Source organism: Dermacentor andersoni, chromosome 10 (genome assembly GCF_023375885.2).
Source record: "Dermacentor andersoni chromosome 10, qqDerAnde1_hic_scaffold, whole genome shotgun sequence".
In the NCBI taxonomy this organism is placed as follows: Eukaryota; Metazoa; Arthropoda; class Arachnida; order Ixodida; family Ixodidae; genus Dermacentor; species Dermacentor andersoni.
In genome coordinates this window covers 26,113,033-26,131,564 of record NC_092823.1, presented here as the reverse complement: position 1 = coordinate 26,131,564, position 18,532 = coordinate 26,113,033, and the positions used below count along the sequence as shown (strand labels likewise).

Genomic DNA, 18,532 nt, shown 5'->3' with positions numbered 1-18,532 from the left:
GTTTTTGTTTAAATGTTACCTATAATGGCGTTAATTGTCCACTCACGTCGCAAAGCTTTCGTTTCCTATCCAGCCGACGAGATGATCCATCCTTATTGTTTAACACCGGTGGGGCCTGCTTGAACAAGTCGCCCCCGACTTCTGTTCATTGCATTTGTCACTTAAAGAATGTACTTGAATGCAATGTATGGTGCACTCGTGTGAGCGTAATAACACCACACTGTATAGTAAAGGCTTTCCTAAACTTATCACTTTGTTCGCATGCTTGTAGCAGACTGTTAAGTACATGATAGCACTGAAATTTCCTCACCTGAGGGCTAGTTTGCTTGATAATTCTGAGAATTTTGTTAAACAAATCTCGCGAAGTTTTTTTCCTTGTGCTCAATTAAACCGGGAAATAGTTGAATCCAATTTGCTTGACATAGTCATTCTGCGGCAATAATTTTATAGCTTCCGGCCTCTGGATATTCACCATTATCACTGTCACGAGTGGTCGATTGTAATTTCGCCAGTTTGGAGCAAAATTTAACATTGTATTTTTTTTTTCTGTTTGGCTCTTCCATATGCCACATATCCTTGATTTATTTAAGGCGGTTGAGGGTTTACCATTCACTGTCGGCTTTTTCTTGCATGCCACTTTTGTGCTTGAAAAGCAACCACTGCAAAGCACAGATATAAAATGAAAATTTGCGAGGCGTCCACAGAACCATGACAGTTCACTACGCCGTTGTTGTATGACACCAATGCCACGCCGCAGCAACCCACTTGCGCATTTAATTAGAACTGATGTTTTTTTCCAAACTGTTCTCGTGCGCTGGTTGTTATTTTTTTCCTTGTCTATCGCTGTGCCTCGTTATTATGCCGCTCTAGCCCACATGCCAGAGAGCTTGACTGATTACGACTACATTTGTTGTGACTATTCATGCGCTGTGAGTGCTCCACGTGCTCCGTTCGCTTCTGCACCATTTGAATCGCACACTTTAAACTAAAATATGTGTGTTCATTGCACGTGCTTTTAGGTTATTCTCGATATGGTTCCTGGCTTTGAGAACAGTAATCTGTGTAAATGCTGCAGGAGCGAATGGTACCTGTCAACAAGCTGCGATCACTTAGGCGAGTCTCTTGGTAGCCTCAAAACTTGCAAAACGGCACCTGATTAGCATTTTGTGTGTAGTAGTCAACATGCGCTAAGGCGTAGCAAGCCTGGATTTTTGTTACACGCTAACACAGTACATGAGAGAGGCCAGAGAATAGATGTTCGCGAAGAGTACAGTAAGTAGGTGAGAGGAAATAAAGCATGACATTGTCCTAATATAGTGACTAAGAGAATAAGAACAAGCTCAGGCGGGCAAGGAAAACGTGATTCTATTTTAGGAAAATTAATTAGCCAGCACATTAACTCACGTGGTATCTTACCTCTGATGTTAGTTTTGAAGAGACGAAGACATCTGGTTTCCGAGGTTGCAAGCGTGATCCTTTCTGCCTATTGAGGGGGAAAAACTGTTTCGGCAACCGCAACCGCAAGTACGAGTCAAAAAGCTATAATAGTTCACACTGTTCACAAATTATGTCCTCTATAAGTGAATTTTCCTGGGCACAAGCTTGCAGTCTTGCGTAAAGAGTGTGTGAAGTGAAATATGCCGCCTGTCTTATTTTAATCCCGACAGAATTTTTAAGAATTCCCTATGGCATGTGGAACCCGCATTACTTAGTGAGCTGGATTACTAAAAGAGGCATTACCTACAGTCGAAATAAGTAAGCATAACTGAATAACTAGCAAGATTTCCCTAATCAAATCTTTAACTAATTACTCTAGCACACATATTACAATGCACGCACTGAAGCCAGGCATTTCACACGCCACATCCACTTAGAACGAATTTATAAATTAGCATCATATTCGGGATTTCTTTAGTCAAAATTGCGGGAAACAAATGCGATCATGTATCAGCCCTTTTAAAAAGAAGTGTCTTTTATGCGCTGAGACACAGAAAATACTTTAACAGCATGCATTTCTTCACAATCATTGGGAATGCTTCTGTCAAAACTGGTGTAATCCTCAGAGTGTCTTTTGAGTGGATATGACTTTAAAAGTCACCACCTACCACCCTCCTCTTCCGCAGCCGTAATATGGGGTGAGTACCGTAGAATAAAAGAAGGGAGCCCTTTCCCGAGAGCCCCCTATCACAGCACGTTAACATCTAAGCATTCATGCACCCCAAAGGTATTGACAACCGCATCTACATGTCAAAGGCCCACAATAGTTTGCGCTGTAATAATACAACGGGTGCTCTATAAAAGTATTTTTTTCGTCACAAGCTTGCAACCAAGAAATAAACAGCGTTCGAAAGTAATATGTGCCGTGAACTACTGAACTACAATTGTGCTTAGTGCGACACGTATTTTTTAAATGAAGTTATCGAAACATAAAGCTAAGACACACCATATGAAACCATTACTCTGCTGCATGCACAGGACGATGCAGACAACCGTGTAACCAGTGGAGGGAACATTGTGCATAGCATGTGATGAAATATATGCAAGGTCCGCGAGCTGGCTCACCGAGGGTGGGTTATCGCTCGCATGGTATCGTCTTCAAATATTTAGGTGTTTATTTATACCCAAACGGTCCCGATGAGACATTTAGTGAGGGCCATGCAGTGTTCCGTGTGCTCTATTTTTTGTGTTTTAACGTGAGGTATACGATTTAACGTGAGCTATACGGCATTCAGTGGTAGAAATCAAGGGCGCACACCCCAATTAGTGTCTTTCTGTCACGCTTTAAGAGTACCCATATCTTTCTTAAGTTACTTCTCCACCTATAAATGTTTTTAAACCTTTAAGAGGTCAAGATTTTACGGCGTCGCTCTTAGAAGTCTCGTGCGTTGACAAGATCAAGGCGCGCATGAGAGGCACTATGTGACAGTAATACATTAAAAGTTGTAGGAGCGGCGTGAGTCGTGATAAAATTAAGTTTATCATTATGATACCAATGACGATAATAATAAGTATCTGTTTGGTAACGCAGTGGTAGGAATTGTTATCACGCTCACTCTCGATTTTCTGCCGCGTTTTAAGCCAAATCTAATTTGAACAGTCAGCTCCGATTATACTATTTGAAATACAGTATCTTCTTCATTGCCTGATTTCCTTGCTTTGCTCATCCATTGCTTTGCTCAAGCAGCTATTTGTTTACCATATAGCCCTTAAAGTGAACAGCATGGAGCAGGACTAGTACGCCTCTACTTTGGGCTGGATGCATTCTGTGAGATCGCACGTCTCTACTTTGGGCTCGATGCATTCTGTGAGATCAGAACAATACATGTGCTAGGGTACCTGCATCGTTTCCATGCAGTATGGAAGAGGCTTCATCCTGGGAAATCCATTTCTTTTCACCGCAGACTAAAAAAAACGACCATGATCTGGAACACTACCATAATTCCATTTCAATTGCGAAACCCATCTTCTTTCTTATTTTTTGTTCCCCTTCAGGTTATGTTGGTTATCTGGCTTCCCATACAATGCTTCTATCGCGTATATTGCCTCTGCATGCTTCCTATCTTTTCTTCCTGCTTTTCTCTCATTTGTATCTCTCTCTCTCTCTATCTACCTTTTCTATTCCACCGATTTATGAGTTTCCGGAACATTACTAGTCGGTTTTCCAGCTCAGATTTCTCACTATAATAGCGCTGCCATCAGCCGCAGCCGGGAGCGTGCCAGATGGCGAGAAGCAACACCATCAAGCCACAGATGGCAATGAGGGAGTTGAGCTTCTCCAGCACATCGAGAACACCTTTTGTCATCCGCCTGATAAGGTAATCACGGTCATTACCTAGTAGAATGCCGTGGCAAAATCGTTCTGTCTGTGCGAGAGGTCGTAAGACGCCACCCTTAGTGCTCCATTTGCTTCCTATCAAAAGGCCTGCGCCACCTGAGTGTGGCTGCCTCCATAGTTCTGTGGCCACGACGCCCTCAACGTGGCACCCTATTTCCCGATATTTATTTCTGCTACGCTTTTATCTATATGGGAGACGTCACTGAGAGAACGAGAGATACAATCTGTCAAACAATCCTGAAAACGCACCTCATGCAGCCATTGTGGCTCCATTGGGAAATATCAACGCACACCATTTCATCGAAGCCCAATATTGAGACTGAAGGTGGTTTTGCCGGAGTCTTATGAACATCTCGTGTAAATTAATTCAGAACAAACATATCGAATCTTGTGTGATATGTCGTTGCTCGTGCATAAATTGTAATTATGACCTCAAATACCCGTGCACCCGGTACATGCACAAAACTTCCATTGCCAAACAGTGCAGTAACATACCCGCTGAGCTCTAGGAAGATTATCAGGAGACCCAAAAGGATGCCCGCCATGAGTCCGTACGTGGCGTTCAGGAAAACCACACTCGCAAAGCTTAGCGACCAAAGTACCTGTGGAAAGACGACAGCCATACACTGTGTAGTAGCTCTGCTTGTTCCTAATCGTTCACTAAGTTTTGTTCTCGTTAATTTAAACGCTGAGAAAAATGCTTCCGGTTCTATTAAAACAATCTATGCGCATGATTACATCCGGGAACATTACTTCTCAGTTTTTCGGGTCCTGGTCGCATGTGAGACGTAAGCGTCGTACGCGCTCCAGAATTACCCTAAATGCATTCCTTAGAAATACCGGGCGCATACCCACATACTATTTCAAGCAGTTTAACTTGTCTAGATCTTCTAGGACACGCCAATTATATATTTTTTTTTCTTTCGCTATATCACTTATACAAACACTTGAGGCCCGTTGTTTCCGTTTGGCCAACACGGTATTAACGCCATAGCGTTGAGTGCACCGTGTCACAGAAAATCCGGTGTCGGCATCCGCTGTGGGCTCGGGGCGTCCTGTGAGCGAGAATTTGCGAATATATCCACACGACATAAAAGTTCTTCTTCTATTAATAAAGTTACTCATACGTTATCTTACATTCTGTACAAGGTTATTCCTGAGAATTCCGAGAATGACAGCCCACAAACGAATGTCACGAAACAAAACACCGACAGCGCACGCCTTTTATGTTAAATTTTCTCAGGCTGAAATATTAAAAGTGCGAAACAATAAAAGAAGATCGACCCACACAAGCGGCCGCGTTTCTACGAGAAAAATCGCCCTTCCTGCATAGCGTTTGCCGCCAGCGTTTGCCCGTAAACATTACGGTTACATAAGATGCAGTTGCCGGGAAGCGTGAGAATCAGTCAGGGATCTTTGAATCTTTCGATTTTCGCTTTAAGCTAAAGATTAGTGTCCTCCAAGGTTTTTAACTCGCTCGCACATTCCGAGCATTGATGGTTGGAAGGTCTCTAAAGCCGCGAAGTGCGTTTGGCTGCAAAAGTAACTAAGCACAGTGGAAGAACCATAACGCTTCATTTCCTTATTGGCTCTGCCAGAGACATGGCGGCATTGCGGCTTCCGCTGCTGGTATAAACGTTAAGCGAGCACACATTAGCATCCCTGCTCAGCAGCATCATGCATACAAGAACGTGGTTCATACACTGGCCCGAGCACAACGGAGATTACACGTTAACCTAAACCTATTTGTAGTCAATCTCAGTAGTTCCTCGCAGCACTGTCCAAGCTACAAGAATTCTTAGCCAACAGGAAGGCCGAATACATCTCGAGTTGTGCTCATCCCTGCCATGTCATTTGCTCAGCGTCTGCTGGCCATCCCGTCGGTACATGCTCCAAAGTTTGTGTTGATGCAAAAAAATGTTTTGACGCTGTAAACATAAGCTGCGTTTACATGCGAGCGATAGCGAAGTTTTGCCTTACTCGTACGCTTTCCGTACAATTATTTTGCAGTCTCCTTAGCAAGTAGTAAAGGCGAATGTTCTTATAAATGTTTATCTGCGCCACAGGGACTGCTCGGAGTCTACTTGGGGTTTGCTCATCACGTGCCATGCAAGAGCGGGGTAGCAAATTAATGATGCCTTGAACAATTAGACCTTAAAAGCGTGTCGCATCGCCAACACATCACTAGTGCTAATGCTGTGGCGCCGTCTGCTAACTAGAAATCAAACTAGTTTTATGACCCAGCGCCGTGTCTGTAGCCACTTGCGGTGTGAAAACAGTCGTTCACAATAATTACGACAGAACATATACAACGGTTTTGGATCTAAGCTCGAGATGAGACTTAGCAATGACGAATTTTACCGCTCGTTTTCTGCAGACAGGACGCATTGCTAGCCACAAGGACGAATTCAGATCGAACCGGGTGATTGGCGCTGCATGGTCGCTGCCCTGTATGATGATGACAGTTAGCGTGGCTATAAAAGTTACCGGCGATTAGTGCCACAGTAGTTCTCGGCATACGGCGAGCATGCGCAAAGGTCCTTACATGTTACGTATCGCTGTATTGCATCACGCAGTGAGTAAAAAACTCTAGTGTTGCCGATAACCAGTCAGTTAGGCCCAAAACTAACCATATTCTGCTGCGCAAAGATATTGCCTGTGTACGCGTAGAGCTGCAAGGTACTTGTGCGATGGAGTATAGTCCTTTGTTCGGCCGCTGCGAAAAGCTAACGATTTTCCTGTGGCGACATCTAGAGTACCATCGACGTGCAACGCCTGCAACGTCATTGAAGGTGCTCGTCATCACGCCATTATTTTGAGCCACTTCCCCTGTTTCGCGTTCGGGGGAAAATGCCAATATTTTTGTTCATCAAAACAGAGTTGGCTGCTGTAAAGAGGGAACAACTAATATCACGAAGTAGCTTCAAAAGCATCAACACGATCCCCTTCTACTTCTCTGAACTGATGGCACTGTACAAAGCTTTTGTCTTCGCGCAGCCTCAACGGCCCTTGCACTTGAAAAGTAATAATCGAGTTCAAAAGCGGATTCTTGCGGTTCTTTCACATAATGTCACTCTATTACTTGTTGTTATGCGTAGGTCTCTTTATGCACTATGCAAGCCAGTAGCTAATATTGGGATGAGTTCAGTGACGCATTACTTAGGCTGAAGTTGCAATGTTTAAATTCTATTTGTTTACGTAGCAATTAAATGAGGGTCAACAAATTAGCGGTAACAACTGCACAAGCTGGAGGAAGCAAAGAAGTCACCGCTGTGCCCAATATACCATAACTTCTGGATTAATAATGAAATTGTCTTTAGGTAGCTTTTAAGCTTGGAATTGTAGCGCAATTAGTTTTATGTGATTTAGGACACAATTTTATTATTTATTGAAAGTTTGAGCATCGGAGCATCTAAATTTTGCTCGCCCGGCCTATTATGCCAGTATAATTTTTTCTGTTTTTCTGATGTACTGGGCGCCCTGGCGGATATTCCATGTGGTTTGCACGTTGTTGAAGTGTTGTCCGCTAGCCAAGTCGTGCATGCTGCGATTTTAGTGCCCACCACAGAGACAATAAAAGTATGCCCTGACAAGACATGTAGATTGCACGAGCCATCTCGCTGCCTGGTCTGATCGCTCTTTAATTTAACCATGACCTTCCACCAACAGTCTTGCAGTTGACTTCTCAGTGGTTAATTGCTCACAGCAAATAAAAGTTGATTGGCGCCTGCAGTTAGCAGCAATTAACAAACAAATAGAATTTAGCAATATATTCCTTACAGTATAGGCACCTAGTGATTTGCTTTCATTTAGGTGCATGTCAAATCAGCTCAGGTAGTCAAAATCAATCTGCAATTCTCATCTGAAACATTTTCACGACCGTAGTGTTGGTATGGTACGCAAACTGAAATGAATCAATAACGCATCGCACACAGGAAGTGACAATCAAAATGTGAACTTACGAAATCAAAACGGCTGATTCTCCAAAGCATGGGCAGGTTCCTCAGCTTGAATACCATTGGAAGTAGAACGACAATGATAAGCACAGCGAGGACGCACTGAAATCAAGGAATGCACCACGCCAATTTAGATAAGCAGTCTTTTGCGAATCTTTAATTAGGATCAGTTGTCTGAGAAAGCTTATGGCTTAAGGCGCTATCTCCAGGTGGCACACTCTGGCGAAACTGTACCGACTTAGAGCAAAAGCATTCAATAATAAAAAACTACTATTCATTCACTTTGAAGCAACGCAAATACTGCATGATCAATGTCTCACCTCGGGCACTGGCCGGAAAAGTGAAGAAAGGGTGTACAGCGTCAGCGCGACGAACACACTTGAGACAAGGCCGGACACCTGAAAAACAGAGAATGGAATCAGAAATGACACGAAATTACTATGTGTGTGTATTGAAATTATGTGCGCGACAGAGGCGATCAATTCATTTCCTTCTCCCAATAGAAAAGCTAAGCTTTCTTCGTCCCTTTATGACCAGGAAAAAAGGAGAAGGGGGTGGCGGTAGAGTAGCCGTGGTTCGGTCGTTAACTAGCCGGTTTCTTCTAATGACACGGAATGGAATTTTGACAGAAAAAAATAGGGATCGTGAGCGAATCATTATTTTCCGTAGCACCACTATTTTGTGGTATAGCAGTTCTAAATAAATATTAAGCACAGCCAAAGCTGATGTTGGATATATTGTTCTGTACAAATAAAGAAAGGTCTGTATGATCAAATGCTGCAAATAGGATTTTTTTTTATTCTCATTATCTGCGACATTCATCGTATTAGCACGAATATAGTGCGAATTTTATTCTGAAATTTCAGTCCGGAGAACGCGCCTCGCGTTATATTCGAGTTCGTGAAATGAATTTAACACGCTTTTTATTCCCCTTTTCTAACCTCAAGCGCTTCGTAGTCGCCGAAATCGTGGCTTTGATTACCGCATTGTGCCTGAAAGCCTTGCGCGCGTTGGATTTTGTCGCGGGCATTTCTTAAGTGCTGCCTGTCCAGTCAACCTTGACGACATGGAGGGCGACGCCGTTGTCGCCAACAGTGACAATGACGTCAGTAGTGAGGAAGAGTAAATTGCGCTCGCGCTCGTCATTTCACTTTACTTTGCCACTTCATTTTGCAGCGACGATGAATAAAGACCTGCGGTCATTCACTTTTATGCCTGGTTTCCTGTTTGTTTGCGGTAGCCCTTCGCTTTTTAATCGTAATGTATTTTTTTACTCAGACATAAATGTCCCTATCGTGTTATATTTGTGGTCGCGTTATTTACGTCCAAAGACGGTGATGTCATGAAATATTTTTATTCACGCACTACACATGCACAACTTTATTGTCATGCTTTGTATGATCTGTTCATGCACTGCCGGCCTTACAAGCTATGCCAAAATACAATGAGCCGTACATGTCAATGCAAGCATGGACGCCTGCAGACAGTAATCTAATGAGCACATAGGCAGGTGACCGTTATTCGACAGCTTACTTGATGCCTGCCTGGTATAATTAAATCTGGCAGGCACATCCTATGCGGCGTGGCCTGCCAGACGTGACTGCCAGATCTGAATCGACTGAAGCAGCTATCTCACGTCGACGTCAAAGATGTATGTGAGGGGTCGACGCCCGTGAATAAAGAAAACAAATGTGGTCGAATGGTTAGAGCTTCGGTATGTAATGCTGGGGGTCCGAAGTTAGTCTTTTATTGGACGCGTAAATATTGGATATTCTGCGGGTCAGGTAAGCCGCCACGGGCAGCAAAGACAAGCGGTGTTCCCTTACCAAATTTCGCTTTAAGATGTTTGCTCACAGGTCATGAGTCCTACGCGCTGGCACAGAGTGAGACGCAGGCTTTTCCTTAAATGATTGGGAGATGCTACCATTAATGAGGAGGTAGAGAGGTTAGCATAATGCTCTTTAACAGGAGGCGGTCGCCAAGAATTATAGTGCATGAAGTTATCGTACAAGCATATGGACGGGGCATACACGAACACGCGCACGCATCCGAAGGGAAACAGATTAGTCGAATCACTAATAACTTCGGAAACCGAAAACTTTTTAGTAGCACGAAACACCTCGGTAGTGCATCCCTACGGGCTGAGTAGGCCCAGCAACTGCCAGCTTGAGTTCTCTTCCAAGCGTACTGCTGCCTTTAGAGATTGTCTTTCTCACAAGTAACGATAGCAATCACGTAAAACACATCGTAAGCTCGTAGTAACATTACATGCAGGGCATATTGGTGAGTCTATCCACATATGTATCCATCTCAAGTAGTACTTGCAGGTCATTGTGTGTACCGTTTGATAACGACAATCGTGTTCTTGCATTTTGACGTCTCGCTGCATATTGAAGTCACAAGACCAGTCATTTTTTTATAACTGTCTGTACTGAATACTAGCGTGCCACTAGAAAAACGGTTGCAAACACCAGGCTTGATGAACAAAAGGTGCTACTTGCATCACGTGACCTTTGTGTATTTACATGTCGAGCTATAAATAAAAATATTCCCTGCGTTAGGCGTGAAGCGCCGGCACTTATTCTCCTCCCAATATTCAAAAGCCAAGTCATATGATCCAGCAACGTCAGCCAAAAGGGCATGCAAACAACATCGGCTGTCGGATAATAATGAAGAAATGCGTTTATAGAATTGCTCGGTAACCGTCATGCAAAAATGCGCATAAATATTGCTCGCACATGACGGCGGCCGAGTTCTTCCCTTCGAGGCGCTCAAATGAGCCGAGTTGCAGTTCCTAAAGAATGTTGTAAATGGGCCACCTGTGTCCGCGCACCAACGTCTTTGAGGACGACGGACCTGGACAGTGATGAGCCGGCTGGCAGAGACATGAAGAATGAACCGACAACACAGCTCATGCCGTACGCCAACATCTCCTGGGTAGGAAAAAAAATAAATGCCAAAAAATTTGGTACATTTCCAAAGCGCACAAAGAAAATTGATTGAGCATGACAGGTAATAATAATAATAATATTTGGGGTTTTACGTGCCAAAACCACTTTCTGATTATGAGGCACGCCGTAGTGGAGGACTCCGGAAATTTCGACCACCTGGGGTTCTTTAACGTGCACCTAAATCTAAGCACACGGGTGTTTTCGCATTTCGCCCCCATCGAAATGCGGCCGCCGTGGCCGGGATTCGATCCCGCGACCTCGTGCTCAGCAGCCCAACACCATAGCCACTGAGCAACCACGGCGGGTTGGCGTGACAGGTAGAAGGCGAACTTGTTTAATGGGCCTTTAATTAGAGTACATGGGATTAGCGCTTTTACCGTACTTACCGCATTTTCCGGGAGTTGTGCGTCTGTAATCCAAAATCTAATCGTGAGAGCATTGAAATACGGCACGTCGCTACATTTCTTCATTGGTTATCGCGTTAAAGGAGTACTAACACAAAATTTTGAAGTGGAGATAATGCGTGAGATCAGTTTATGAGAGAACACTCACATCGCCTTCGGAATATCAACGGCCAATCTAGCATAGAACACATTTAAAATCAATTTTGAAGTACGTGCGCGCAGCCAACCGCAAAACGCAGCACCTCACGACATCGACATTAAGGAAGAATTCTAATGAACCGAGAAAACGCTACGCTACGAGTTCTGATTGGCTGCTGAAATGAACACGCTGCTGTTAAATACCGTGCAGGCCACGACGTTCTATGCCGATTTGTCATGTCTTACCAACGAACATGGCGGATGCGATAGTTTTCGATTCGTCCTCTCTGTCGCCGGCCACAATATCCTAGCCACTTCTTTTTAATCGGTCGAACCGAAAGTTATTGGCCACATCTTACGGCTGCGGCTCCAGCCTGCAGGAAATCGTCGCTGCTGGACGACGAGAAAGAAGACGACGATGGTGGCGAGGACGTCGCAAAGCCCGTGCAGGTGTAGCAGACGAACTACAGAAACACGCAGCTCGCACGCCAGCGTGCGCACTTACGTGCGGGCAAGCTGGCATACATGAAAGGTTTTTGCGATCACGTGCCCAGGTGCGTTTACATTTCTTCTCTGGCCCATCTTGTTACAAAGAAGGCGCCAAATACAACAACAGACGAAGGAAGGAGACACGAGACACGTAGGCGCGAGACACGTAGGCACGAGACACGTATGTAATCATGTATACCCAACTCGCCCACCAGAACGAGCTCAGTGACTCCATCTTGTTGCTCTCTGAAATCGAAACTTGCACTGGTCTCTACAAACAAGATTCTAAATAATTACCTGTCGCGCTGTGAAGTAAATGAGGTTTCGTGCCGTGATTACTAAGTCATTAGCTACTTATTAAAGCAGGAAAGACCAGTTCTAATTTTTTTGTCTGAGTACTCTTTTAAGACCTGCACTTACGTGAAATGGGTCCTGCGGTAACTTCATGTTTATTTTAGGGTGTGGAGTGCTGACAATTTCTGATCGCGCCTGACAGTTCCCTTGAGACCAGAGAAATGCTTGTGTGCTGTGTTGGGCAAATCGTTCTTGATACAATTTTACGTTTGACGCCACAAAGGGAAACGGCGTTTAAGGCCGGCTCTAAGCTCCAATAGAACTTTCAGCAGATCTCGCTTATACACACAGGTTTTCGAAAAAATAAAATATAGTGAGTGATTGAGCACGGAATTACGAAGAGTACTACCAAAACAGCGAGTTAGAACATGAACGTGAAACAGATGTAGTTTTATATACCTGTGATGTCGGATGAAAGCCACATTGGGCGAACGGCAATGTGGGAATAGTACTCAGCTGATCTAGATAATTCACAGCTAACAAGAGTTTGAACAGGAGTTCCGAAACACCCGACAAAGGCAGATCGACAAGTACGTCGCTGAACTATCAACGGACTTATCTTCAAGAACGTCATTATATATATAGTAATTCATGCGCAAAAACTACGAAAATATGCAGTGTCGTCGGTACGTATCGGCCACCATACACGATCGAAAGTCAATGGACTTAAAAATATGCTCGTTCTTTATTTGCCAGAGATCCTCAGGTGGGGCTGAAACACGTTGTCCTCAGTATTTGCGTTTTCGCTCCTTGCTGCTTTTTCTTAAAACACTGATCTGATAGAAATTGGCGTAAGAATCACAGTTTTTGTAGTTAGCCACTAGGTGATTACAGGGCGTTGTTACCTTGAGTGAGACAGCACTTCCTCTCTTCAACTTATATATGCGTCGTCCGGTTTGTCCGATGTATATGCATGGTTGTATCATAAGAAGACGCGATACACTGCAAGTTGTTGGCATAGTGCGTATGAGCGACGTTCTTGTCAGTGCTCGTCCCGTGTTTCAGTTCAGCTGTCTCAAGCTCGTTTCAGAAATCTAAGCAAAACTATTCTCAAAGTGCATAGTAAACATCCCAAGCAGGGAACTCACCAGACAAATCCGGCAGAATTGGCGAATAAAAGTTTATTCGTGCCACAATTTCAAAAAAAAAAGATATATGAGTACTGTTACGCGTGTAAAAGACATAATTGTGAGTTTATGTATATGCACTTGAAATTAAGGTTTCTGTGTAAACCAATTGCCTGTCAAACTACAACTGAAGAATTTAGGGCTAACCCACGGCACTGATAATGAGATATAGAGGTAGTTACATACATGCGTGGTGTCATAAGACATGCCCTCTACATTGCCTCGTAAACATCTGTACGACTGTATATATGTACGACATAGCGCATGCGAAAAGGAACATAAACACAAATGCACTGATTGCATCGCGGACGTGGTATACCACATTCCTCTCGGGTGTGGACGATGCTACACCATAGCTACTGAGCCGTGGTTGCTCAGTGGCTATGGTGTTAGGCTGCTGAGCACGAGGTCGCGGGATCGAATCCCGCGGCGGCGGCCACATTTCGATGGGGGCGAAATGCGAGAACACCCGTGTACTTAGGTTTAGGTGCACGTTAAAGAACCCCAGGTGGTCGAAATTTCCGGAGTCCTTCAATACGGCGTGCCTCATAATCAGAAAGTGGTTTTGGCACGTAAAACCCCCATAATTTAATTCCTTTAATTGGTATAACAGGCAGATGCATAAATGACCGGCTACGAGAACACAATAACAAATTAAACAACGTGGCCGCCGACGGCTTTCTTGCCATCCATTGCCAGAGATGCAAATGCAAACCCAGATTTAAAGAAACAGTCATCACGAGTAGAAGCAGGTGTGAGATGACGCGCTTGATAATAGAAGCCAGACACATATCAACAGTCGGTGACGCATACGTCAGTAAACCTTCCATTTCATTATCCTCAAAAGCGCTCGATTATCTTTTTTTCGCGTACATTTCTGTCAATATCTGAGGCAAAAAAAGTGATTGCATGTGGCTACACGCTTTTGTGTGTGTGTGTTCATTTCTACGGAAATGTTACTTGTGTAGTATGACGTTTCGAGGGTGCGTATATATAGTGAAGAGAACCGGAAATAAATCTATTGTTGAAAGTTAGCGCTGTGCGTGTCAGATGTGCCTTTCTGTTGTCCTTGTTCAGCTTGCACTACAATAAAATAAGATACGTTTCAGAGTTATAGTGCTTAGTTCCACTTGTTGATTATCTCATTTGCTGTCTCGTGCTAAAAAAATATTTTAGTGAAACATCTAAGACGTACATGATGATTTCCAAAGCGCGACAGCAGACAAAGGACGGAAAGGCACGACGTGGACAAGCACCGACCTGTGGAGTTGCACTCTGCTAAAAACATCTTCCATGTTAAGCCATGTTCTTGCCTAGCAAATGGAACGCAAAAGCAGAAATCATACCGCTTCAGAAAGTTTACCAACATTCGAAATACTTTCAACCCCAATGTCTTATTACGCATTCTGTGTAATATAGAAAAATCGCAGATGTCATTAAATGGCTCCTTAGCAAAGAACCATGGCACTGATCCTCCAAAAGCAATTCCACCAAGAACAACGACTCACAGAGGTACTCATACAAATTCCTGATCACTGAAAATCCGTGCCCGTAACATAGGCTAAGAACGTACATGCTAAAAATTTGCTCTCGCCCGGGCAAAGAACCAAGAGCCAAAGGCTTTCCTGGGTAGCTACGCAAAGGTGCTACTCCCGGGCCCGATATGTGGACCAGGACAATTCTTTCTGGGACTGCGAAGTTTTCATTCTTTCCGTCTACCCTAGTTTGGGGCGGTCGACAATTTTCTCTATACATAAAACCTCCTCCACCCAGAGGATTTTGGCAGAACCTATTTGCCAAATGCCTTGGGTGCCGTCAGGAGGTATAATATGCCCGCGAGGGGAAATTCTGCTCCAAGAGAATTGTTATTTACACGCAAAATTCAGCACTGTAATTTATTCGCATTTCTCTTTTGTTTTGTGTGTCAACTGTAGCGCTGGAAACAACTGTCATGAGCACGCCTATCCGTACTTAGCATGCGACTACGCACTAGTATTTCTGTGGCATTCGCGCTTATACCTCTGCCGCTTGGTAAAGCAGTAATTTCTTGTGCGGAAGCAGGTCTTTCCATGCACAGGATTTGGCGCAGTGTTAGAAGAACGGTATTTTTCGTCTTACTTTCCCCATTTATTGTGTTTGTGCGTCATGAATCCTGACCTCAGGTATATCAGAATCCATGCCACTTGCTTTGAGCACACTGTGGCCTCCCATTGCCACTTCAGCTACACGTTCTGACAACGCGTACGCGTCGAAAGTACTGTGCAGAGCCTGCGTGACGAGATTACCTGACTGGCGTCTGTCTTGAGGCGGCGCTTCCGGCCCAAGAGTTCTGCCATTGTGTAGGTAACGACAAACTGGACGATTGCGATGGCTGCAGCGTCAGGTAACAGCGATGTCCATTGGGTGAGGGAGGGCACGCGCGGCATGGGGAATCTGTAATACGTGCGGTTTTACACGTGTGTCGCTCATACATTCGGCACCAGATTAGCTTGCGCTTGGAGAACAAAACCTACAAGTGCAGGTGTTGGGACTGAAGAAGTGTACAACTTGTCTGCCAATACAACCTTAAGCAGGCAGTAGCTTTGTCATGCTTTCAAAAACGACATATTTATTCGGAGCATGACAGGGTATACAGATGTCAAGACCATTCGCTAGAACGTGCTCAAGACGGCTAAAGCAGCTGCTTTAACATTAGGCGACAAGCAGTGCAAGAAGAGAGAATACCTTTCGTAAATGTAGCAGTGCATTGTCACCTTAGGCCCGTTGTATACAATCAGTCAATGTTAGAAATGAAACCACGTGTTGTCGCTAGTGTCGCCAAGACAATAAAGAGCACGCGCCTACAGCATTCTAGACAAGTATCTTACAAGCTTACAGTTCCCATTTCTATTTCTGATGTCCAAGTCTAACACACAGCGCTGTAAGAAGGCAACACTCTTATAAAGACATACCACCGACAAGCTGCCAAAATTTGATGCCTCACATACTCTTCAAGTCTTGGTGCACCGTGAAATTCAGTCATGCGCATTCCGATAGGTGCACACGTATTATACCATGTGCTTTCCTCCGCTTTTACAATGAAAAGACACCTGTCGATTGTATTTATGTAAACTGCCAATGGGGCTTATCAAATATATGCGCGATTGATGAACTCATCCTTTTTGTAAATTTGGCAGCATTGAAATCAGAAAATAAAAATCAGCCCATCTGGGGAGACGACGCGGAAAAGAAACCACAATCGTATATATCAAGGAAACGTTCAAAGCAAATTAGAATGATTAAAAACATTTAATACGCTAGTTGCGCAGTTATACCAAAGCGTATCAGCCGGCTGCAGACACTTCTGCGGTACAGAAGTGCGTTTTTGTCAACGCGAAAAACAAAGTGCTCCGTCTTGCTCACACTCTCGCGCTTGCGGGTGCAGCACTCCCGATCTTACACTCTCATGCCGCATTCCCCACGAATCGTGTTCTTTCTCTGAATATAGCTGTGCTTGCAGCCTAAATACAGGCCTGCTTCCACGTCGTTTAACGTTGATTAAAGTGACGGCGAATTGCTTCTTTGCGGAGAAGCTGGCTTACTGGCACGCTCACTGACGCCTGTTTGAGAGCGTTTTACTGGCTACAACATTTGGCATCTGCTATTTTTTACCAGTTACACTAGTAAGCACAGACAACCATTTAAACGAATTCTTGATCCCCTTTGACTATTTTTCAGGGAACACAGTGACTGCAGATTTATTTGCCTGCGCACCACGATACTTGCTGAGTTACCGGCGTCCACCTTGAGATTTATTAGCCCCAATAGTGGTGCTCTCTGGAATGCTTGAGAACACCAGTATTCGAAGTTAAACAAGTTTTGAGGCTTTTACTGTATATCTTGGCTGCCCATAATAATGAGGTCTAATTAATTAAGAGTAGCGGCAATGTACAGCGTCTGAAATGTACAAGTTCGGTTACGCTAGTTTAATTACAAATAAAACATGAATACACACGCATATTATAATCTCCGCAGTAATCGCTGATGTCAAACTGCATAAAAACACCATGTGATCCCGCACAGGGAATAGCCTTTCTAGCTCGTAGCAGTTTTATCCCAAAATATGAGACATGTCATAAATTCGAAGTCACTAATGCATTTTAATATCTGCTAAATACTTTAAGCGGCCATACATAAACGGCACAGTCGACGTCATACCCTAGGCAGGAGGAAGAAACATTTCAGTACCTATGATTTCTAAGTCAAAAGCAAGCCCGTGTAAACACATATTCCTCGCTCTGTTTAAGACGTGTTCTTTTCTGACTGAATCATACGTTTTCCTGCTGTGAATTTCACAAAAATAGATTTGTTTAGACACTTCTGGCTGCCCGGGACAAAATGAAGAAAAAAACATCGAAAACAACATTTTATTCTAGCAGTATAATTATTCTTTAGCCTATAGGCAACTCGGTGCGTTTCTTTCTTTACTATATGTGCCTAGCAGTTAGCTTCATTAGGATGAGTCCTTTATCAGGCAATATTAGATTTTTGCTTTCACCCTTCAAGCGACATCTAATAACCCTGTTAAATATTCGCGACTTGTAACTTACCCCGGAGTAATGTGTCCAACCACTCGGACGTTATGCTTGGTGTCGAGCTCGAGAAAATGAGAAGAAAGAGTGGCTGCCGCAACCTGCGTGAATAAAGGGTTACTCCTGGCTGGAGGACAGGTTGAGTGGCTTTCTTTTGGTGGCGCTTCTGTTCAAGCTTTAATGACGCACGAAGACACTAACCAGACATTAACTACATAAACAAATGATCAATTCCAGACTACACTAGAGTTTAGTCCACAGCTTCCATGACAAGACAAGTCAATTTTTCTAAACGCCTGGAGCAGCCCCTACGACAGTTAGAGCCTTTCGATTGCCTTTCGATGATGGCAAAGAAAATAAAAAAAGAAAACCGCACGATGTTCATTACTAAATAGCTTAGGCCAAGCAAATATTTATTATTTTTCCACCATTTCAGGAGCCCGGAACTTCTGGAAGCTAGCACTTTTCACGCACGTTTTATGTTTAGCATAGCACAAAGTAAAAGAAGGTCCAGTTTTGACATGAAAAAGAAAAGTTACGCGCCATTATTACGCACTGAGCTATGCTTCTTTTAACTCAATTCTTGGCGAAAACAATCTAGTACTGCATCCTTCATTTTTCCGTGAGCGTTAGTACAACCCTCTTTACGAATTTGAATTACAGACACTGATGATTATTGTAATGGCGTGTTTGAACTATGGTGCCCC

General features: G+C 43.8%; 1 protein-coding gene across 1 annotated transcript in view; it reads right to left on the bottom strand.

The window, feature by feature from the left end:
* The window catches only part of LOC126519082 (solute carrier family 26 member 10-like), an 83,740-nt gene that overhangs the window by 15,576 nt on the left and 49,632 nt on the right, over nt 1–18,532 (bottom strand). Inside the window, exons 8-14 of the mRNA XM_055065172.1 lie at nt 17,844–17,926; nt 15,540–15,687; nt 10,611–10,724; nt 8,112–8,189; nt 7,798–7,893; nt 4,331–4,437; nt 1,417–1,483 (exon numbers count right to left, since the gene is read on the bottom strand). Of these exons, the coding sequence (XP_054921147.1) occupies nt 1,417–1,483; nt 4,331–4,437; nt 7,798–7,893; nt 8,112–8,189; nt 10,611–10,724; nt 15,540–15,687; nt 17,844–17,926 (693 nt within the window). The remainder of the gene's footprint in view (nt 1–1,416; nt 1,484–4,330; nt 4,438–7,797; nt 7,894–8,111; nt 8,190–10,610; nt 10,725–15,539; nt 15,688–17,843; nt 17,927–18,532) is intronic.